Genomic DNA, 24,026 nt, shown 5'->3' with positions numbered 1-24,026 from the left:
GATGAAGAGAGGAAGCTGCCGGTTATCATTGCATCTGCTTTGACGGAGGTCGAGAAGGAGAAGTTGTTGAGGGTGATATGAGAGCACAAAGAGGCGATTGCATGGAAGATTATCGACATTAAGGGTATCAACCCTTCATTTGCACTCATAAAATCCTCATGTAGGATAATTTCAAAACTGACGTTCAGCCGCAACAACGACTTAATCCGAAAATGCAAGAGGTTGTGAAGAATGAGATCATTAAACTCCTTGATCCGAGGATCATTTTTCCCATGTCTGATAGTGCTTGGGTAAGTCCAGTTCAAGTGGTTCCAAAAAAGGGTGGCATGACTGTCGTCACCAGTGAGAGGAACGAGCTCATTCCCACTAGGACTGTGACTGGATGGAGAGTCTACATCGACTACCGCAGACTGAATGATGCCACTAGGAAAGACCACTTTTCTTTACCCTTCATTGATCATATGTTGGAGCGTCTAGCAGGTCAACAATACTACTGCTTCTTAGATGGTTTCTTAGGGTATTTTCAGGTTCCAATAGCCCCCAATGACAAGGAGAAAACCACTTTTACTTGCCCTTACGGAACGTTTGCGTATAAACGTATGCCGTTCGGACTTTGTACGCTCCGGCCACATTCAAGAGGTGTATGGTGGCCATTTTTCATGATATGATCGAGGACTCCATGGAGGTGTTCATGGACGATTTTTCCGTATTTGGGAGTTCCTTCAATCATTGTTTGTCTAACCTTGAGAGGATGATGTCCCGCTGTGTCGACACCAACCTAGTCCTTAACTGGGAGAAGTGTCATTTCATGGTTCGCGAGGGCATCGTTCCGGGGAGTCGGATTTCGAGTGCGGGGATAAAGGTTGATAGAGTAAAGGTCGAGACCATTTCTAATCTTCCATCGCCCACTTCTGTGAGATCCATCCGGAGTTTTCTAGGTCATGCCGGGTTCTACCGCCGGTTCATCAAAGATTTTTCTAAGATCGCGAGACCCATGACCAAACTTCTGGAGAAGGATGCTCCATTCATCTTTTCTGAGCAGTGCATCGAGGCGTTTGATATTTTAAAAGACAAAGTTGTTACACCCCGATCATGGTTGCTCCCGACTGGTCATTACCATTCGAGTTGATGTGTGACGCGAGCGACTTCACAGTCAGAGCGGTTCTTGGACAGTCGAAGAATAAAAACTTCCATCCAATTTACTACACTAACCGGACCTTAAATGGCGCACAGGAGAGCTATACCACCACCGAGAAAGAGCTTTTAGCTGTGGTGTTTGCATTCAATAAATTTAGGTCCTATCTAGTTCTGTCTATGACGATTGTGTACACGAACCATGCTGCTATTCGATATCTTTTGAGGAAGCAGGATGCTAAGACTCGTCTTATCCGTTGGATCCTGTTGCTTCAAGAGTTTGATATTGAGATCCGTGATAAAAAGGGGGCCGAGAATGTGGCGGCCGATCATCTTTCGCGTCTCATGGGAGCTGAGTTAGGAGATTCGGGGGTCAGGATCGACGATCGTTTTCTGACAGAGAGTCTCATGTTTGTTACGACACAGGAGGAGGGTTTTCCATGGTTCACTGACTTCACGAACTATCTTGATGACGGGTACCTCCTGAAGATGCCTTACCAGCAAAAGAAGAAATTCTTTGCTGATGTTAAGTTTTACCTATGGGACGACCCGTTTCTTTTCCGTATCGGTGCTGCTCAGCTGATTAGGAGGTATGTAGATGCTAAGGAAGGATGGCAGATTCTGAGCCATTGTCATGTGGGACTGACAGGAGGTAACCACGGTGCGAGTTCGACGGCGAAGAAGGTGTTTGATTCTGGATTTTATTAGCCTCCGATCTTTAAGGACGCGCACACGTTTGTTTGGAGTTGTGATCGTTGCCAGCGTGTCAGCAACATTTCGTCGCGAATGAAATGCCCCAAAATGCTATTCAGGTTTGTGAGGTTTTCGATGTGTGGGGCATTGATTCATGGGACCGTTTACATCTTCGCGTGGGAACACGTACATACTCATGGCCGTCGATTATGTCTCAAAGTAGGTTGAGGCCATGGATCTACCAGCGAATGATGCACGAGTGTTAGTCCGTTTCTTAAGAGTCTCTTTGATGCATATTATAATATAACACAAAAGAAAAGAAAAAAAACCGTAGCACAATAACCTTAGCTGCTATCGGAATTAGCAAAGAAAAAAAGAAAAGAGTTTTGTTGATTGAGTTGGTCGGCTAGTTTGTTGGTTAATTGATTTGTTGGTTTTAAGGAAACAAGTGAAGTTTGGTCTTGTGGGTGGGATTAAATCTCACGGAAGCAACTAGGGTGGATTAGACACAAATAAAAAAAATATAACCTAACTATATTGGAGCAAATTTCCGATCGGCAGTTTTTAGCATCAAGAGAAAAAAAATACTTTTTGCATTTGTTGAGCCAGGGAAGAAGAAGAGTAGCAAAAGGTGATTGGGACAACAGCTAGGGTTAATTCTCATCACTAATCTCAGCCCCAATCGGTAGTAAACAATCTATAAACTTTATGTTCTTGTTAAAGATTCATAACTTATTGATTTGATCTTTAAACTTGATTTCTTTTGCAATTGAATCGAAGATAGGATTGTGTATGATCTTAATAGATTGTTGAAATGATTAATATGATGTTTATGATGATTAATATGGAGTTTATAATAAGATATACCTGCTGTCCAAAAATCATGTTAGGCTAAACTTGTTAGTTCTATATAGGTTAGATGAATATTGTTAGGTTTTAGTAAGTTTTATGGATTGTTTGATCATCATGACTTGATTTGTTAATGAAAGTTTGGTTTAATATTGAATTAGGTTGTGCTTAGTGGCTGTGATTTTATTAATTATACTCATAAACCCCTTGCTTTGATTGATTGATTGAATTAGTTTTGATTGATTGTTGCTTGTTTGACTATTTACTTTGTGTTTAGAGATTGTTTGCGGGGTGTACAACCGTAGAGTTTAGTTGGGTGTGTTAATTGATTGAATTCAACGGGTAGGCACCTTCTTAGAGACCGAGAGGTGATAGGAAGTAAGGTCGTCTCATAGCTTTTACTTGTTAGGATTAGGATCGCGCGAGAGTGGGTTCGGTTCTTTTCGGGTTTGGGTTTGTGAGCGATTAGTTGATCTAGTTTAAGTTAAACCAAATTGTTCTTCTATCCTTGGTTGCGTAGTATTCGTTTCCATTAAGGTCGTGTGTCAGTGAGTCCGAGAGGAGAGTCGACATTAGAACACTTTAGCAATTCGTTTCCCGGTTTGTTCTTAAAATCAATTAAGTGTAAGTTAGAGTTTGTTAGTGAGACCGAGAGGTGATCTAGCTTTCTTGAGCGAGCCTTAGTTATGTCATCCTTAGATACCGGTGTCGTGAGATTATTCAATCCATTAGCTCGTTAGACCTTCAATATGATTCTTACCTAGGTAGACGTTTTTTCTCCATTGTTAGTCTCATTCGTAAAGTTTCGTTAAGTCTTGTTAAGTTAAGTCTTTTAATTTAGTTAAAGTAAGTTAGGTCAAGTAGTTAATTAAAAATCATTTAAAAAATATTATTCTTGGGAAGGTCTTGTCTAGGGTTAGTGATCATAGACGTTTTCACGTGTCCTCGTGTTCGATACTCGGACTTCCTTAGCTCTATATTACTTAAGATCGGTACACTTGCCGGTTGTGTGTAGTTTTGTTAGGAAAATCCGTTTTATAAATTTAAAGCTTAGTTGTGAGTTCTGTAGAAACAAACACCTTTAGACACACATCAGGGAGTGTTCAAGAAATTTAGACCATAATCCAGCATTTGATTCTGAATCCATTGAACTTGTGCACAGTAGGCAGATGCAACAATGTACTCAGCTTCAGCAGTTGAGATGGACACTGTAGTTTGTTTTTTGCACTTCCAAGACACTAGCCTGTCTCCCAGAAATTGACATCCGCCAGAAGTTGACTTTCTGCTATGTTGCATCCATCATAATCATTGTCAGTATAAGCAATTAGATCAAAGGAATGGTTCTTTGGATACCATATCCCCAAATATGGTTTTCCTTTCAGGTGTATCTGAAGATCCTCTTAACAGTAGTCATGTGAGAAACCTTAGGAGATGAGTGGAATCTTGCACATACACATACAGCAAACATAATATCTGGTCTAGAAGCAGTTAAGCACATCAAGGATCCAATTTTGGCTCTATATTCATGTTCATCAGTAGGCTCCCCATTTTCATCTGCTATCATTTTCTCATAAGTGTCCATTGGAGTTGAAGCAGTTTTGAAATCTTGACACTTGAACTTGTTCAATATGTCCTGCATATACTTTGACGGACATAAGAAAATACCATCAACCTTTTGATGAACTTGCAATCCAAGAAAGAAGTTAATTTCGCCCATTGAGTACTTGGATTTCATCACTTCTTCAAATTCCAGACACATTTGTTCATTTTTGGAACCAAAAATAATATCATCAACATAGACTTGAAGTAAGAGTAAATCTCTTCCTCTCTTCTTGTAAAAGAGGGTCTTCTCAATGGCTGCCCTTTGGAATCCATTAGCAAGCAGGTGGTTTGATAACACATCATACCAAGCTCTTAGAGCTTGATGTAGTCCATACAAAGCTTTGTTCAACTTATATACTTTGTTAGGATAATCAGGGTCCTCAAATCCTGGTGGTTGAGTCATATACACCTCCTCTTCTATTTTTCCAATCAGGAATGCAGACTTGACATCCAATTGGAATACCCTTATGTTCTTTGAGGTAGCATAAGAAAGGAATATTCTTACTGACTCAAGTCTTGCTACTGGAGCAAAAACTTCTTCAAAGTCAATCCCTTTTTCTTGTAGGCATCCCAGTGCAACCAATCTTGCTTTGTTCTTAACCACATTTCCTCTCTCATCCCTTTTGTTTCTAAAAACCCATTTTGTTCCAATTGCATATCTGTTTCTTGGCTTATCTACGAGTTCCCAAACTTGCAGATCCCTGAATTGTGCCAACTCCTCTTACATTGCTTCTACCCAAAAATTGTCTTTCAAAGCTTGAACAATGTTCTTGGGTTCAATTTGGGATAAAAAGCAGGAGTACAAACAAATATTTGCAGATTCAGATGCACTTATTGTAACTCTTTCATTTATATCACCAATGATGTTCTTAGGAGGATGATTTTTCTCAACATAAGAGGATTGTACTATCACATTAGTAGACAAATTAGAATCTAGATTTGTGTCATTGAGATCAGGTTCATCAATCACCAAGGTATTTGTTGCATCATGAAATTCAGGTGCTTCGTCATCATTATGATTTGAAGTGGATGCTCCATTGTTTCCAAGATTTAGGCTTTGAAACAAATCTTCAAATCTTTCCCTTGTTTCAGCATGATCTTGACTGTTTTGGTTGCTTGGATCCTCCTCATCCAAGACATGGTCTTGATTAGCATGTTCTAGATCTTGTCTTTGATCATAACCTTATTCATGATTTTGAACTTGATCTTGAACTTGGTCATCTTCAATATTTGAGAGATCTCTTATAAAGTTGTATTCACTTCTTTTTCCAGCAACCTTGGACCATAACTTATCCTAGTCCATTTTCTTCTTAGAATTTTCTTCTTGAATACTTGTCTTGTACTATGTTTCATCAAAATCTTCAGGATAAATCTTGAAAGATTTGATTAACTTTTCAAGGTCAAATAACCATGAAGCTCCATCTACAGTATTGAACTGATTCTCATTAAAATTCACATCAGAGGATTCAACTATACTCAGATGATCTTTCACATAGACTCTATAGGATTTTGAGTGTGTTGAATATCCAACAAAGAAGCAATCCAAGGACTTTGATTGAAACTTGTTAAGGTAGTCCTTGGTGTTCAAAAGTGAACATTTGCATCCAAATGGCTTGAGAAACTTGATGTAGGGCTTCCTTTTGAACAACATCTCATATGAAGTCTTGTTATGACTTTTGTTGAGAAGAACCTTGTTCTGAACATAGCAAGCAATGTTCATAGCTTCTTCCCAAAAGGTAACAGGCAAGAAAGCATCTGCAAGCATGGTTCTTGCAGCTTCAATGAGTGTTCTATTTCTTTTTTCTGCAACTCCATTCTGTTCAGGAGTTCTAGGAGCACTAAAAAAATAGAATTCCTTTTGCATTGCAAAACTCATCCATTGCTCCATTTTTGAACTCAGTTCCATTGTCACTTCTCATAACCTTTACCCTTGCATCCAACTGATTCTCAACCCTTGTCACACAGCTTTTAATCAATTCAGCAGTTTCATCTTTGGAGTTTAGGAAATACACCCATGTATATCTTGAGTAGTCATCAATAATCACCAAGCAATACCTCTTCTTCCCTATACTTGGAACACTCACAGGATCAAAAATATCCATATGAAGAATTTCTAGTACACTTTCAATTGAATTTACAATCTTTGCTTTGTGTGATTACTTGTATTGTTTTCCTTTCTGACATGAGATGCAATTGTCTTCAAGTTTGAACTCCCTTGTAGACAAACCAATTACATGCTCACCTTTCACAAGTTTGTTCATGTTCTTTAAGTTCACATGACAAAGTTTTTTGTGCCACAATTTGCTTTCATTTTCAGTGCCTTTGATACAAAACAAGTACCTCCTCTTGAAATGGCATCCTTCATATTCAGTTCATACAAATTACCATTTCTTGGAGCCATCATCATGATCATGCCTGGAGGAATTACAAAGTCAGGTTTGAGAATAAAGAAATGAGAGTCAACAAACCCAACTTTATAACCTTTATAACACATTTGTGAGATGCTCAAAAGGTGGTATTGTAATCCTTCCACATGAAATACATTATCAAATGTAACTTTTCCATTAGTCAAGATTCCTTTGCCCACTATCTTTCCACATTTCTCATCACTTCCAAAAGCAACTGATCCCTCAAACTTCTCTTCATAATTAACAAGTAACTTCTTGTCACAAGTCATGTAGCTGGAATGACACATGCTCTCTTCTCATTCTTTCATGGTTTCTTATCATTTTGGGAGTCATCTTTGGCAAATAAGGAAGTTTTTCAATTGATTCAGGCTTCTTTTGCCTCCTTTTACTTTTGGCAACTGAGATCTCTTCACTTGATATTTGATTACTTGAGTCACTTAAGTCATCCTTGTTCAGACAGTCTTCATCAAATTCATCTTATAAAACTTGCACACCAATAGATTTCTCATTTTCCATTTCTTCTTTCAATATAAACTCTCCATCTTCATCAACTGTGACCATATCATAATGCTCAATGAAGTCCTCTTTGTCTTTGAACACATCTCTAAATTGATTCACGTAAGCTTCTCTCTTCTCCTTATTAACTTTCAGTGAGTAGTTGTTGCTGAAAGGTGGAGAAACAACCTTATACTTATCTTCTTCCTTATCTTGTTCAAAATCCCACATATATTTCCAGTAGACACTAGAATTTTCAAAAAATCATTTTCAACTTGTAGAGTGGTATTCTTCACCTTCACTTCAACTACCATTTTCTTCAAGCATTCAATTTCTGTCACATACCTTGACTGAATTCTGTAACTATCCATACAGTCTTCTTCAAGGCTTTTGATTCTGTCTTCATAAGTTGAATCACTTGCTTGATACACATTAATCATGCTTTTCTTTTTGAAGCATTCACTTTCTAACTTTCCAACCTTCACATTTAACGCATCAATTGTTTCAAGTAATTCAAGTGTGGAGTTTGAATGTACCTAGCTTGAAGAGGATTCAGCTTCATTTTCTATATTGTCCATGAAAGCCAAATTAGCCTTTTCCATCTCACTTGCATGATCAATCCAGTCAAATTCTCCTTCTTGTTGACCTGTCAATGCAACAGTTCCCTGATTTCTTGGTTGATTGGTATTGTTGTTTCTTTGGATGTTGTTGTTTTGAGCTGGTGGATTTGGATTTCTCTATAAATTTTGATTTTGGTTATGAGGAATAACTTGCTGGTTGAGATGTTGCTGTTGGTTGAAGTTGTTGTTATAGTTTATCTGCTGCCCTTGCTGAAATGGATAATTGTTTCTTGGCTGATTGAACTGATTATTCTGGAAGTTTCTTGGTCGGTTGCATTATCTTGCAAAGTGTCCAGGTTGTTGAAAATTATAGCATATTGCTTTTGATTTTTCAAAACTTGTCCTCTCATTTGGTCCAGACACCAATGATCTTCCTGTCCTGTTGAATAATCTTTTGCTTCTCAACGCCAACATGGTTGCCTGCCATTTAAGATCCATATCTTCAAGATCATCCACATCAATCTGCTCAAGATCATCTTGAACAATGTTGATATGGATCATATTTTTGGCGACAAAGGCATTATATGAATCTGTGAACATAGAAAATAATGCCTGGTATTCATTCCCTTGACCACCCTTGTTACCACCAAATGAGGTATGCCCGCTTGCCATTGACACAGAATCTTGATCATCAATTAGTTGGAAATTGAACCTTGAAGGTCCACTTTGATGGCTTGGCTTCCAGCAACAAAGCTTCTTGGAGATTCAGTAGCTCGCTCAATTGGTTCTTCAATGATTGGGACTTGCTGTTGATTCTTGGTGGTCAAGTTGCCCATTGGTGCAATGAGTGCATTTGACACTTGGAAGGAAGGCTTGTCTTCTTTAATCATCTCATTCTCAATCATCTCTATCTCAGCAGCTTTTAAGAAGCAAATCACATCATCCAATTTGAGTGCATCATAATTTGATTTCTGTCTGATAAACTTGCTGGCAGTGTACCATTCTTTGGACAAAGAAGATAACAACTTTGTGTCCAAATCGACATCAGTCACCACATAGTCTGTTGTCCTGATTTCATTCACAATGGTCAGGAACCTTTCAAGCACCAACTTCAACCTCTCACCATCCTTGTATTTGAACCTATCAAGCTGTTGCTTCAACCTCTCCTTCTTTATGTTCTTAAATTTAGTGTTCCCTTCAAACATTTCCAGAATAGCATCATACATTGCTTTGGCAGTCTGATGATGAGCAACTTTTGTGAGGATCTCCCATGACAATGCCGGTTTCAACATAGCCAATGCTCAGTCATCGACTTTCTTCATTCTGACTTCAATAGTTTGATTGTTGTTGGTCCCATCAGGCACACATGGTCCATTTTTTATGGAGTTCCACATTTCTACATCCTTGTAGCATACTGCAACCTCAAACAACATTTTCCATTTAATGAAATTCTCCTGTCCATACAACCTTGGATTTTTGTTAGTTGAGACTTCTTGCTCATCGTATCCAGACATATTTTTGGTATTTTTGTAAAATATTTTTCAAAATGAAAACAGAAACTTGAAAAAAGGATTTAAACTAAAACTCAAATAAACTTTTGAAAATATATCAGTTCTGATGAATCTGGACCGATTAAAGCAAGATTATGAGTGAAAATAAAGAAGATCGGAAGGAAAAGAAACTTTTAAACCATAAAAGAGAGTAGATCTGAGTAAAGAAGAGCAGAGTTGCTGACGTCACTCTCCAATGGAATAGTGTTCAGCTGACATCACCCTTCGTCCTCAAATCAACCATATTCAGACAATATTCAGCAACTATTCTTCTCCAAACTAGCCAAACAAGCTCTGATACCACTTGTCGGTCCCGTATAATCACTAATCACTCAATCCATAGATGTCGCAATCCACACTATAAGTGTTGACAAGAAGGTTAACGACGGACTAAATTGGGAAAGAATAATAGTGTATTAAAGGCGGAATCAATAATACACTAATTGTTGCGTAAATGACACAATAAAGACAGACATACTCTTTAACTCAAAAGATTTCCATTAATAGAAAGATCAATTACAAAATAGAAATCATTTAGGGTTTCAAGAATGGAATGAATTGATTCTAGGCAGAATATCCGTACGAGAATATGTCATCCGTCAAATCGTTTTCAGTGAACAATGCAGGCGTCGTCTGTCGTAGGGGTGCCCTAAAATATTCCTTTTATAGGCGTGCCCTGACATCTGACATTCCTTTTAGAAACTATAATCATTAATACATAATCATAAACATATTACAAAAAGATTCTAAGTGTAAAGAAGGTCTTCGAGTAAGCTTTGCAACTTTTGTCATTTTCGAGCAGACCTGGTAACCTTGAAGTGTGCTGGTGAACAGTTCTCCGGGTATACTTTACTTAGAATATTTTCCTTAGAAAATATTCTCCTTGCAGACTTCAATCCTCTTGACCATAGCAAACTTTGGTCGATATGATCCTACGAGCAAACTTGTTCTTCGGAATCCCTTCAACTCTTTGTCAAAGAATAACTTATTGAACAAACTTCAAGTGTGCTGGGAGCACTATAGAGTTTGCAAGGAGCACTGTAGCTTGATCGAAGTTGAACCTTGCCAGAAAAAGTCCTTAGAATATTTCTTGATCAACTTTCTTCAAGCATGTTGGGACCACTGTTAATTAATCATAAACCTTGCTAGAACATCCAAATAACTTGGTATCAGCATGGTTTTGCCAAGAGTTTTCTAAAAACAAACATTGCTTGACATGAAGAACAACCTTTCTAGACAAAGTGAACCCTGCTCGGAGTAACACTTAAGAGGACTTCTAGAAGATAACCTTTCTCGGAGAGCATAATACGTTTCTAAGATAAGTAAAACCTTGCTGAGAGGTCCAAATGTGCTCGGTATCCGTACTTAACCATATTTGGAGAGTGTTGAGAAGATTCCAATCTCCCTTAAGTATTTTCTCATAAAATCTTCGACCCAACAAATTTAGAGTCCAAGAAAAATATTTTGGTGATTGTAATCATTAGTTTGGTGTTTGTGATTCATATAAGAAAAATATTTTGGTGATTGTAATCATTAGTTTGGTGTTTGTGATTCATATGCATACTTTAATTGATGTGATGATGAATCAAACAATGTGTGTCTAATTCTCGTTGTGTTCTCTCCCGAATTTCAAGGTTTTCAATTGAATACTTGTTATTCGTTTATGTTATATGTGGGATAGTATTTTGATCTTATGATTATATGCTATGGTGATTATGAGTTTGATTAGTAATTGTTAGTATACTGTGAAATCTGTTCTTAACCATCATTTCTTGGTGCCATAGTCAATCGGGATTTATTGGAAGGGAATTAGGGTTGGCTCTTTAAAACTAATTATCGAGTGACAACCTTGTGTTTTTACAATCCAAGTACTTAGTCCTCTTTTATCACAATCAAGAGCATTCTCATGAACTCTGTCTATGTAGTTCATCCCGAAAGTAAACGTTAACATTATCAACCTTGGAAACCTGAAACCAGGATAGAGCATTCTTTTTATTAATTCAGTTAAACTTGTTAAATTGTTTTTACATATTTTCGTGAATCAAATCAACCAACCAGATACTTGAGTTTATTTTCTGCATTTAGTTTAATATAGATTAATTACAATGCTACTTAGTAACACATTTTCCACAAACTCTCTGTGTTAGACACCCTCTTACCGCTATATAATTAGTTGTAATCGATTTATTTTTTTTGAGTGAGTCTTCGACATCACGTCAAATTTTGGCGCCGTTGCCGGGGAGTAGTGCGCAACGTGTGTTAGCTTTAGCAGTTTTTGTTTGTTATTTTTGGGTTTACGCTGGTTATGTTAGTGTGCAGGTACTTACAGGTGTATGCATACTAGAGGCTCTAACAGGTCATCACCACTAGTTATCTATCCTGAGATTGTACGAACACTTCGAAGAAACCGAGTCCTACTTAAAAGAACAAGCTTCTTGGTTCTCCAACTGCATCAAACTGCACCATGGAATCACCAATTCCCACTTCAGGTCATACATTGCCATCTACACCTCCACCAATCACTACTACCATACCCAGTACATCAAGTGAATTGAAACCAACTCACACAACCGAACCCATAGCTGCTCATTTCACCTACTCAACATCATCAACATTGCCACCTATTACCAACCCTTTCCCTACCTTTGATGCATCATCATAATCTCAACAAAACCAATAGCCAACCTTTCAAAAACCACTATCAAGTTACCAATATCAACCACCACCCTTCATGCAATATTCAAGAATACAAGGTGAGGGTTATGGGTATGGGTTTGACAGTGAATTTGAGGGGTATGAAGTGGAAGGTTACTACACTGGAGGTGATGGAAGTCAAAGGGTAAATTCGGGAAATTTTGCTTATGGTCAAGGGTAACAAACGGAACCAGTGCAAGAACTTAAGAGACAACCACTGCCGGTTGTCCAACAACAAGTTCAACCGCCACCAGTTATTCAACAACAACAAGCTCCATAACAAGTGCATACACAAGGGAAACAACAAGATCAACAATTTCAACAAAAAATGGCCCAACCACAGTTTCAACAACTTGCACCTCCAAGGCCCGTTTATAGGCAAATGGGTCAACCATGAGTACCAATGGGGGTACCAAGAAGGCATGCAAGAGAGATGGTAAGGGGGATTGAAGTCCATTTCCGACCGATAATTACTAATAATCCGTCTCCGGAGGTTATTCCTCAAAATCAACAAGGGAGGACATTTGAGGTGAGAACAAATTCCCTCCAAAGTCTACCAAAGTATAAGGGTCTAGCAACGGAGGAACCTTACTTTCACTTGGAGGCATACGACTCCATTTGCAACACGATTGGTGGTCAAAGTTTTACATCGTATGAGGTTCAGTTGGTCTTATTTCAATTTTCGTTAGAAGATAAGGCAAATAGACGGTTTTACACTTTGCCTTCAGCATCCATTTATACTTGGGCCGAAATGCAACAAAGATTTTTTAAGAATTTTACACGGCTCAAAAGACCAATGACGCAAGAAGGAGTTTGAGAACTTTCCAACAACAATCGGGTGAAATGTTTCAAGAAGCATTTGAGAGGTTTAACATGATGATTAAAAATTGTCCTAATCTTGGTATTGCTTTATAGGAATTGTTGAATGCGTTTAATGAGGGGTTGAGTATGGAAGATGAACGGGATTTGAGGTCAATCACAAATGGTACATTTGGTACTAACTATGAACAAGATGATTGGGAATATTTGGAACAAATGGCGGTCACTTCAAAAAGGAAGGCTCAAACTGGAAGAAGAGCAAGACCAACAACTTGAAGACCACAAGTACAAGTCATGGAAGAAGGAGGGGTACAAACCACTAATCAAGTAATTGATGTTTTTTTCGAATTGTAACGAGTTGGATCATGCTTCGGAGGTATGTGCGGTAGGTCAAGTACAAGTGGAGGAGGTGAAAGCACTTCAAGGGGGGGGGGGGGGTTGGTAGGAATTACAATACGAACTCCAACACCTGTCACCCCGGGTTGAGAAATCATCCGAATTTTCGTTTTGGAAATCCGGCTACTCAATCCAACCCGAACTTTCAGGGAAATTATGTTCCTCGCCAACAATATAATAACCAAGGTACTTTTCATGGCAGGAATAATTAAGGGTTTCAAGGCCAAGGAGGTTGCGGTTAAAGTGGGCCTGCGGTTCAAAGCTCATCAAGTGAAAATCAGGTTATGGACATGTTGAAGTTGATGCAACAAGACATGCAACGGAGAAATCAACCTGAAGCTAGAATGCAAAAGGATGAAGTTCGAGATAAAGCCATTCAATCGTTGACCACACAAATGGGTCAAATCACAACCGAAGTGTTAGAATTAAAGAAAAATAAAGGCCAATTACCTAGCGACACTAAAGTGTATCTAGAGGCCTTATTTTGAAAAAATAAACACAAAAGTGGCCCAAAAGTGTATCTAGAGGCCTTATTTTGAAAAAATAAACAGGCTACCACAATGTGGCCCACGTTCCAATGATTGTTTTGACAGGTAGCACGCTTGAAATGGAGGCCCGTAGCCCAAGTTAAGCCCATTTTCGTGAAACCCCTTTTGAAGCACGATCTTGGGCCTCCAGAAACATAATGGCCTGGTCTTCTACACTTGGGCCCATATCAGGTCCTCAAAAGGAGGAGATGTGGGAGGTGTTCAAACAGGTAAAAGTGAATTTACCTCTACTCGAGGCAATTAAGCAAGTACCCGCCTATGTTAAATTTTTGAAAAAATTGTGCACCAAAAAAAGGCAACAAAAAGTGCCTAAACGGGTGGATTTAACTGAGCGGGTAAGTACGGTTTTAAAAGGAGATCTTCCTCCTAAGATCCAAGATCTAGGAACGCCCTTCATTAATATTCAAGTTGGCTATTTTAAATTGTCTAGGGCGTTACTAGATCTTGGGGCCGGAGTAAGCATTCTCCCGGGGGGTTGATATGACCAATATGACTTTGGTCCCTTGAAACGTTTTGAGTACATGGTTGTATTGGAGAATTTGTCTCATAAACTCCCCCGTGGAATCGTGCGAGATTTAATTGTGAAAGTGGAGGATTTTTATTATCCTGTGGATTTTTTGGTGTTAGATTATTCATCGGGTGACCAAAGTCAACAACAAAATGTTATCTTGGGTCGACCATTTTTGAACACTGCTCATGCAATCATTGATTGCAGATTTGGTAGCGTTAATATGGCGTTTGGTAATCAAAAAATGCGTCTTAATGTTTTTAAAAACATTGCTAATTCTTTGAGTGGTGAAGAATGTTTTATGACAGTTGTGGTGGCTCATTGTATTCCTCATGAATATGATGAAGATTGTGTGGAAGCTTGTATTTGTGATGATTCTGAACAGGTACACGTGTGCGCATTACGGATGGAAGAACAAAAGCAAGATGTTTTAGCTATGCAAGAGGGAAAGCCACGTGGACACACCAATTTGAGAGCTTACCAACAGAGATTAACTCAGATACAAAACCATATTTGGAGTGCCCCCCCCCAGCGGTTGAATTGAAAGAACTTCCAAGCCCTTCCGGTTATCATTGCTTCTAACTTGGAGGAAGATCAAGAGAAGGCGTTGGTAAAGGTTTTGGGAGTATATAAGGCTGCCACTGGATGGACACTTGCAGATTTAAAGTGTATTAGTCCTTCGATTGTTATGCATAAAATAATTACTGATGAGGAGGCTAAACCAACAAGGGAGACTCAAAGAAAATTGAACCCGAATTTGCGAGAAGTGGTGAAAAAGGAGGTGGTTAAGTGGTTGGATGCGGGGATCATTTATCCATTTCAGACAGTGCATGGGTGAGCCCGACACAGGTAGTGCCCACGAAAGTAGGCATCCAGGTAATAAAAGGTGATAATGGTGAACAATTCGCCACCCGACCGTTAACCGGGTGGCGAGTGTGCATTGATTATAGAAAATTGAATAATGCCACCTCAAAAGACCTTTTTCCATTACCATTCATTGATCAAATAGTTGAAAAACTTTCTGGTCAAAAATATTATTGTTTTTTGGATGGATATTCGGTTTACAATCAAATTGCAATTCATCCCGATGACCAACATAAGACCACCTTCACTTCTTCATATGGTACTTTTGCCTTTAGAAGAATGCCATTTGGACCGTGTAATGCCCTGGCTACTTTTCAAAGATGTATGATGAACATTTTTTCTGATATGGTCGGGGATTCACTTGAAGTTTTTATGGACGATTTTTCCATTTTTGGCTCAACTTTCGAGTCGTGTCTCAATGATTTAGAAAGGTTTTAAAACGATGTGTTGAGACAAACTTGCTGTTGAGTTGGGAAAAAAGTAACTTCATGGTGCAAGAGGGCATTGTGTTGGGTCATGTGGTTTCAAGTAGGGGATTGGAAGTTGACCAAGCTAAAATAAAAGTAATTTCATCTTTACCACCCCCGAAAAATGTCAAAGGGTGAGATCATTTTTGGGACATGCCGGATTCTATAGGAGATTCATTAAAGGTTTTAGTGCAATTTCAAAACCTTTATGTAACCTCTTATTGAAGGATGTCCCCTTTGAGTTTACTGATGAATGTTTGCAAGCGTTTGACAGTTTGAAGGAAAAGTTAGTGCAAGCACCCATTTTGCAATTGTTGGGTCCATATTTGGTGGTTTGTACTTAGTTATGTGTTTATTGGGTTTAGTGTTGGGCTAAGTATGTAAACCGAGATCACTAAGGGATCTCGGTGGGCTTTGGGCTTTACTTTGGGCCTGAATATTAGCTTCCCTATATATACAGAATACATGTATAGGGTTTAAGAGTTGTTCACGAGAGCAGAAAGTGAGAAGAACTAGAGGGTTGTTCATTCTCATTATTATCAAGTATTGTAAGTTCTTAAGCACCCGACGTATTCAATAATATACGTGTGTTTTGAAGAAATCGTGTGTTACTTTACTTGTTATTTTCGTGTTCTTGAATCACCGAGTGTTGGTATTCCGCACCAATACTCGTCTGGTTGATATCATATTGTAGTGATCCAGATTCGGGACTTACAACAATCACCAGATTGCTCAAGCCCGTTTGAAATCATGTGTGATGCTAGTGATAGCACGGTGGGAGAAGTATTGGGTCAAAGAGTGGAGAAAAATCCGGTGGTGATATATTATGCGAGCAAAACTTTATCCGAGGCACAATTGAATTACACCATTACAGAAAAAGAGTTACTTGCGGTGGTGTATGCCTTGGACAAATTTCAGTCGTATATTTTGGGAAGTAAAGTTGTGGTGTATTCGGATCATAGCGCGGTCCGATATTTAATGGAGAAGAAAGATGCAAAACCACGTTTGATTCGATGGGTGTTATTGTTACAAGAATTTGATCTTGAAATCTGGGACAAGAAAGGTTGTGAGAGTGTAGTGGCGGATCACTTGTCTTGGATTTCACTTGAAGGTGTTGACGATCCGATGGACATAAATGAAAAGTTTCCGGATGAACAGTTGCTCACCGTCTCAACCGCACCATGGTATACCCACTATGTTAATTATTTAGCCACAGGTGCGATTCTGGAACATTGGTCAAATAAACGGAGGCAACAGTTCATGTCCCAAGTCAAGCAATACATATGGGATGAACAGGACCTTTTCAAGGTTGGAGTGGATCGAGTTCTTAGAAGATGTATACCCAAGAATGAAGTGCAAGAGATTTTGACACATGCTCATTCGTCAGCATGTGGAGGCCATTTTAGTGGCTCTAAAACGGTGTATAAATTACTTACACGCGGGTTCTATTGGCCAACACTTTTCAAAGATGCTAATGAATATGCCCGACAGTGCTTGAATTGTCAACGAAGGGGGGTATATCAAAAAGGAATGAAATGCCTTTACAACCCATTTTGGTGGTTGACATTTTTGATGTTTGGGGCATAGATTTTGTGAGCCCGTTTTGCGAACGCGTGTGGGTACTTATACATTCTTTTGGAGGGTGATTATGCTTTGAAATGGGTTGACGCGATTGCAACAAGAACTAATGATCACTCCATGGTGTGCAAGTTTGTACAAGCTAACATTTTCTCAAGATTTGGTATCCCAAGAGTAATTATAAGTGATGGTGGATCACACTTCAAGAACCTCACGTTTGGTAAACTGTTAAAACATTATGGTGTTAATCATCGAATTGCAACACCTTACCACCCTCAAACGAGTGGCCAAGTTGAAGTTTCCACTCGCAATATTAAGGAAATTTTGATGAAAACGGTTCGAGTGGATAGGAAAGATTGGCCGATTAAGTTGGATGATGCGTTATTGGCATATCGAACCGCTTACAAGACACCTATTGGTACCACTTCTTATCGGTTGGTGTATGGGAAGTTTTGCCACTTGCCAATGGAGTTGTCTCACCGGGCATTATGGGCAATTAAGAGTGTTAATATGGATTATCATGAAGCCGGCAGGTTGAGGAAGTTAAAGTTGATTGAACTAGAGGAAATCCGGGATGAAACGTACGAATGTGCCTTGGCTTATAAAGAAAAGTTAAAAAGGGTGCATGATGCTAAGATAAGGAAGAGAACATTTGAGGTTAGGCAAAAAGTGTGGTTGTACAATTCGAGACTCAAATTGTTTCTTGGGAAGCTAAAAAGAAAGTGGATGGGTCCGTATGTCATCACAAGAGTAGGGAGGTTTGGTGATGTTGAAATTGAAGATATGCAAAATCAAGTTAAACAATTTGTCAATGGACATCACCTCAAACCATACCTAGAAGGTAAAGATCTTAATATGCTTGAAGATGATAAGGTGAGTTTCCTCCTAAGCTCACCGGATGTTTCCACTTCGTAAAGGTCCAGGTATGTTATATAAGTTAGTTTAGCTTTTTGTTCAAATTTGGTTTTAAAAATTACCTTCCTCGGTTTGTAGTATGTACAAATCAAGTGTGGGGAAATTCCTTACCGATGTTGGGGACAACTCGCGCTTTCATGGGGGGTAGGGTAATTATTATTTTATTTCTAGTTTATAATTTTTATAAGTAAGTTTATGGTCACGTGTTATTTTTGTGTATTGATCTTAAAAAAACAAAAAAAAACATATATATATAAAGAGAGTAAACCGTGGACCACGGTGTAGACCGTGGGCCACGGTGAAGTAACCGTGAAGCACGGTGGCAGACCACACCATGGTACGGTGTGGTCTGCCCGATTTGACACAAGTGAACCGTAGCACACGGTGTAAACCGTGGGCCACGGTCCATAAAATATGGATGAACAGAATCATGTAAATCTTGGACCACGGTGTGAACCATGGCCCAAGGTGCGGTCGCAACAATAATTTGAGAGCCAGTTTTTGGGTTAATTAAAAGAGAAAATCTTATTTTAAAACCATTTTAAACCACATATTATACATGCCTTCATTATTTACTTCAATTTTCACCATCTCAAACCATCTTCTTCCCAATTCCTCTCTACAAACTTTAAACCTCATATTATAGCTTCTTCATATCACCATCAATTTCAAAGATTTTTAACCCTATATGGATTTTCGTGAGGATTAACAATAACAAGCCTAATTCCACTCATTGTTAATTGTTAGTCCGTTTTTTTGAGCATTGGGGTGACGAATTTCTTAGGAAATTTTGGGGGGTTTTTATTATTGTGTGAAGAAAGTATTAGTTTTCATCCTATTCAACAATCAATGTATGTTCTTTGTCAATTTCCTTGAATACATTGAAAATTTTTTAAGGTAGAATTGAATTGATTTGAACTATACTCACTTGCTTGTTTGAGGAATTAGTATAATGGTTGTACATTATGGTTTTGGATAATGGATAAGTGTTATAAACATATGGTTGTTATACTGATAAGTTGGAAATCATGTGTTGAAGCAATTCTTGAAATTTTGGTAAATTGATTAACTAGTGAATATCCACAAACATAGTAACAAGCAAGTGGGGAGAGGTGTATGTTGAATTAACTTGGTTTGTTTGGGTTGATTTTAGTGTGTAGATGGGTAGAACCTCGAATAAAGGAAAAGGGAAGGCCTCATCTTCTAGCGGCCTGGCAGCCCAAGCAAAAAGGCAGAGATTACACGAAGAACAAGCATGAGTGCATGTACCAACTGAAAAACCCAATTGGAGGGGTAAGGTGTTGTCAACGTATGTGCCAGAATGGCAAGCGAAACTATTAATGGATAAAATGGCCACTTTGCATAATAAGAGTGAGGGGTATATGTGCGAAAAAGAGGTGACCGACCCCGGATTTGAGGCGTTTGGGATATTTGACAAATTTGAAGCGTTAGGTTAGGAAGCGGTGCTTAAATGTTATGATGGAGAGCATAATACTTTGTACGATTGGGAAATTGAGGAATGGGTGTCAACGTTAAGATGTCCCACGTATAAAAAAGGTCATGATATGAAACTTATCAGAACAGTGGGAGGACAAGAAGTTGTGATTTCGTTTAACACGTTTAATCAGATTTCCCTATTTGACAGCAAACCGAGCAACTCGTATGTATACCCATCAGTCAAAGATTTGTTTGAAAGTCCCGACAAGCATCCACAATGGCATAACATGTTGGAGAAGGTTCTAAATGGGGGTCGAGGTTTGAGTACCAAATTAGGAGGAAGGACCTAAAGATCGAGGCGAAGCTGTTGATGTCGATTTGTTTGTACAATGTGGTGCCTCGTTGGGGGGGGGGGGGATATTTCAATTGTGAGAAATAGTGACATTCCCATTTTGTACGCTTTGATGTGCGGGAAACCACTCATCTCTTTCCGTTATTTGGTGATGCACAACATTTGGATCAGTCGCGAAAGCAACAAGCGGAAATTAATACTGCATTGTCGACTGATCACAACATTATTGAAGAATCATGGTGTGATTAATGAGAATTCGTGGGAATGACTAAAGTGTTCAAGTAATTCAAGTTGTCGGATCTACCAGGATGGATATATACACAAACTGATAGACATCATCAACTTGTGAGCGATAATTTGAGATGGAGGGTGATAATAGAATATGTGGAAGCGGGGGTGGATGAACAAGTGCAAGAAGTGGAGGATATAGGTGAACCGGAGTACATGGATGTAGGTGGTGGTAGTGGTTCCCAACATGGGGGTTGGGATTATTCTGCGGGTTATGATTCATATGGTAACAATTGGGCCCATATGGGGTTGATGAACGAGGTGGTAGAGAGGCATAGGCCTTCAACATATGAAAATTGGTTGGAAGAATCTCCTGCTTTATTTTACCATTAGATCTTCATGGGGGCTTATGCTGAGTGGGCCGAAAAGGAGAGGCATGACAGATTGGAGATGTGGAACCGTGTCCAAGCTTACGGGCGGGATCATGAGATGAATATGCGATATATGGATGTTAGGAACAAACGCGTGCATGATCAATGGCATGCAGGTGAACCGATTGTACCGGATCCACCAATTGTGGATTACACGACCCTACCACCATATGACGGTTCTGTACGTTATGCTGAACCACCTCTTCATCACTAAATCTGTGTATATCCAATGCAATAAATGGCATCACCACCACCACAAGGAGAAGGTAGTAGCGGCGGCGACATGGTGTTTAATTTTGGGCAATTTTCGGACTTCATGACGTCCATCTTTGGGGATGTTTAATTTTGCTTTCTTTGTCTCAAAACCATACATTGGGGACAATGTATCTCAAGTGTGGGGATGTGGAAATTTTTGATTGTTTAAAATAAATAAATAAATAAATAAAAATCAGAAAAGGATTTTAGAAATTTTAAAGAAACCGGAAAGCAGTAAGATTGGTGGGGTAAAGTTCGAGTCCCTTTTCATGGTCACAATTCCCTACATAACATGTTTGCCTAGTTGTTTTCAAAAGAAGGTTGTATAGTATTCTAATCAAGGTTAGCATGTTTTCGGTGTAATAACTTGCATAACATGTTTGTTTACACTTGCGCGTTGAGAAAATAAGGATTTGTGAGAAAGTTGAGATTTCTCCGATAGAACTTGTGCAATTAGTGCATTTTGAGACCTTAGCTTGGCATGAATGCAAAAGTGATAGAGGAAATTAGGTTAGCCTCGTCTGGATGAGTGCGAGTGTGGGTATTGGGTGTTGGGCCTCGTACATTACATATATGAGCGTGGATAATGAGAGGGGCGGGGGGTTGGTTTGTTGGTGCATGATGCCAGTAGTTCATTTATCTCATGTCTATTGTGTCTGTAATCGTTACGTTGTTCTTATGTTTTGATGAACGTGTTAGTTTTAATGTTGGTTTTAGCGAACTTGTAGCTCGGCGAAGTTAGGGAGAACTTCGCCTAGGGTGTTAGGCGAAGTTGTCATAGTATTTAACCTAACTTGCGCCGTTTGCATTAGTAGACCTTTTGGCAGATCTGGTTTGTAAGCAGCAGAGATACTTTTTTGGTGTTTTGTTTCTTTACATCGATATAACAAGTAATCATTTGTTCTTACGTGTTTCGTGTTATTTACATGTCTCTCGTGTAATCACTCGTATCGTATACGTAGGAGATTCCGCACCCTCGTGTTACGAGACAATCTTATGTAGATCTGGCTGGGAACCTACAATTGGTATCAGAGCGTTTACTCGTGATTGTGTGGTTCGGGATTATCACACGAGTGTTAAAATTATTCCGCTAGACTTTTTGCGGAATCGTTTCACGTAAAAACACCATTCTTTTGTCTGTATCTCAACAATACCCTCCAAATCGCACACCCTATTACTCTCACAGCCATCGAAATCCGAGATTCAACCTAACAATCACTGCAGATTCTCTAACGAAGTTGCTGTCAGGTGGAACTAGGGTTTTGGCGAAGATATAACATCAGGCGAAGTTAATGGACTGCTAAGTTGTTCTATAGCGAAGTTAACTAGTGAACTTAAGACCCATAGAACTTAGCTTATTCATATAACTTCGCCATAAGCGAAGTTACTGTGTTGGCGAAGTTATCTTAACTTCGCAATATACTGTTTACAGTATACATTTTGTTTCAGTTTCATATCACGTTTCTATTAAGTATGACTTCGATAAACATCACTGAACTGGTAAAGATGGAAGTTGAAGCTGGGTCAACGACTAAAGCTCCAAAGTTACTTAAAGGCACTGATTTTGTTGCGTGGAAAGACAGATTTGTGCAGTATGTGAAATATCAAGATGCCAAGATGTGGGTATGTATTCAGGATGGATATATCCCACTAACAACAATGTTCAAAGGTCGGGAGCAACTTAAGAAGTATAATAAGATGGAAGATGATGAGAAGAAGATGTATGAGGTAGAAAGTAAAGCATTGGCAGCAATAACCATGGCACTACCTCAAGAGATTCTACGCACGTTTAGAAAGTACAAGTTCGCTAGAGAATTTTGGGAAGCGTTAGAAAACCGCTATGAAGGAAACGTTGGAATTCGAAACTCAAAGTCAAAATTGTTGAAAACTCAATTCTCGGTGTTCAAGTGCTTTAAGAATGAATCACTTGACGACATCATCACAAGATACTATCACTTGATGACAGAAGTGAACAACTACTTCATAAAATAAACGGAGGCTGAAATTGTAGAAAAACTTCTGGATGCTCTTCCACCAAAATGGGAGATATACACAGTTTTGATGAGAGAAGATAAAGAGTTTGAAACCTTTGATCTAGAAATGGTAGTCAACAAGTTATGCAATTATGAGCTTAATATGATAAGAAAAGAGACTCCTACTGATTAGGTTCAGGATCCGGGAATGTATGGTGCAAAAGGCTCTCCAAACTCAAGCCCTAAACCAGAATCGGCTGCTTATTACTCCGGTGGTGAATCAAACTCTACTCAGGATGGTCATGTGGTGATGAATGTGGATGGAGATATATGCTTTGTAGCTGGTGGAAGTAGTTCTTCAAAACCCCAATCCTCAGTCGGTAACTCTTCCACTAGTTATTCAAGTGTAAATTACTCAAAGATGCCTATGAGTGTAAAATCTGTTAAACAATTTGCCCTTTATACCTCTTTCATTGCGTCTTATGAGAATTACATCAAAGGAAAGATAGTTGACCCTGCAACCTTGGATGAGGACTATGATCAGATAGATGCTGATGACATGGAAGAAATGGATCTGCAGTGGCAAATGGAAATGATAGTAAGAAGGGTGAAACGGTTTATGAAGAAGACTGGAAGAAAGTTCGTAGGAGAGAGTCCGGGATTTGACAAGTCAAAGGTTCGTTGCAACAACTGTCAACAAAATGGACACTTTGCAAGAGAGTGTACAAATGAAAGAGTTGAACGGAGTCAGAATATGACTGCTCAACAGAACGGGAATGTGAATGGTACTGAAGCAAAAACCATGGTGTCTCAACAGAATGGTGGTTATAATTGGAACATCAAAGTCGAGGAGGTGATTGAACAAGAAAATCTGGTGAATATCGTGACTGGAAGATGTGACAAGGAACCAGTAGAGGATCAAGCGTACATGGCAGAAGTGAATGATCAACTCTCAGAGGTAGTTCTGAACCTCATTGTGAACAATGTGAAAAATTGTCTGATCAATTAAAAGCTTTAACCGATCAGTATGTTAGTTTGGATAAAGAATAAAAAACGTTAAAAGAGGAACATCATTATTCCAAAAATAAGGAAAATAGCTACTCGGTAAAAATAAAAGCTAGTGAAAAATACATAAGAAGCCTTAAGGCCACCCTTGCTGAGAAAATACAAGTCATTGATCTTAGTTATGAAGTTGTAGAAGAAAAGACCAAACTGATAGCTGAAAAGGATAAACAGATAGCTGATTACCAAGTAAAAGTGGTGGAATTGA

The 24,026-nt window shown here is 38.9% G+C and overlaps 1 protein-coding gene across 1 annotated transcript; it reads left to right on the top strand.

The window, feature by feature from the left end:
• Positions 1–17,492: 17,492 nt before the first annotated feature.
• LOC143609390 (uncharacterized) lies at positions 17,493–19,339 on the top strand. Its single transcript, XM_077084153.1, has 2 exons — positions 17,493–18,038; positions 19,241–19,339. Exons 1-2 carry the CDS (start codon positions 17,493–17,495, stop codon positions 19,337–19,339), a joined length of 645 nt encoding a protein of 214 aa, XP_076940268.1.
• Positions 19,340–24,026: the final 4,687 nt, after the last annotated feature.

Source organism: Bidens hawaiensis, unplaced genomic scaffold (assembly GCF_021521415.1).
Source record: "Bidens hawaiensis isolate Kalapana, Puna unplaced genomic scaffold, B.hawaiensis_p1.1 tig00419604_1, whole genome shotgun sequence".
NCBI lineage: Eukaryota > Viridiplantae > Streptophyta > Magnoliopsida > Asterales > Asteraceae > Bidens > Bidens hawaiensis.
Note: the sequence above shows the minus strand (reverse complement) of the source record. Positions and strands in the feature narration are given on the sequence as shown.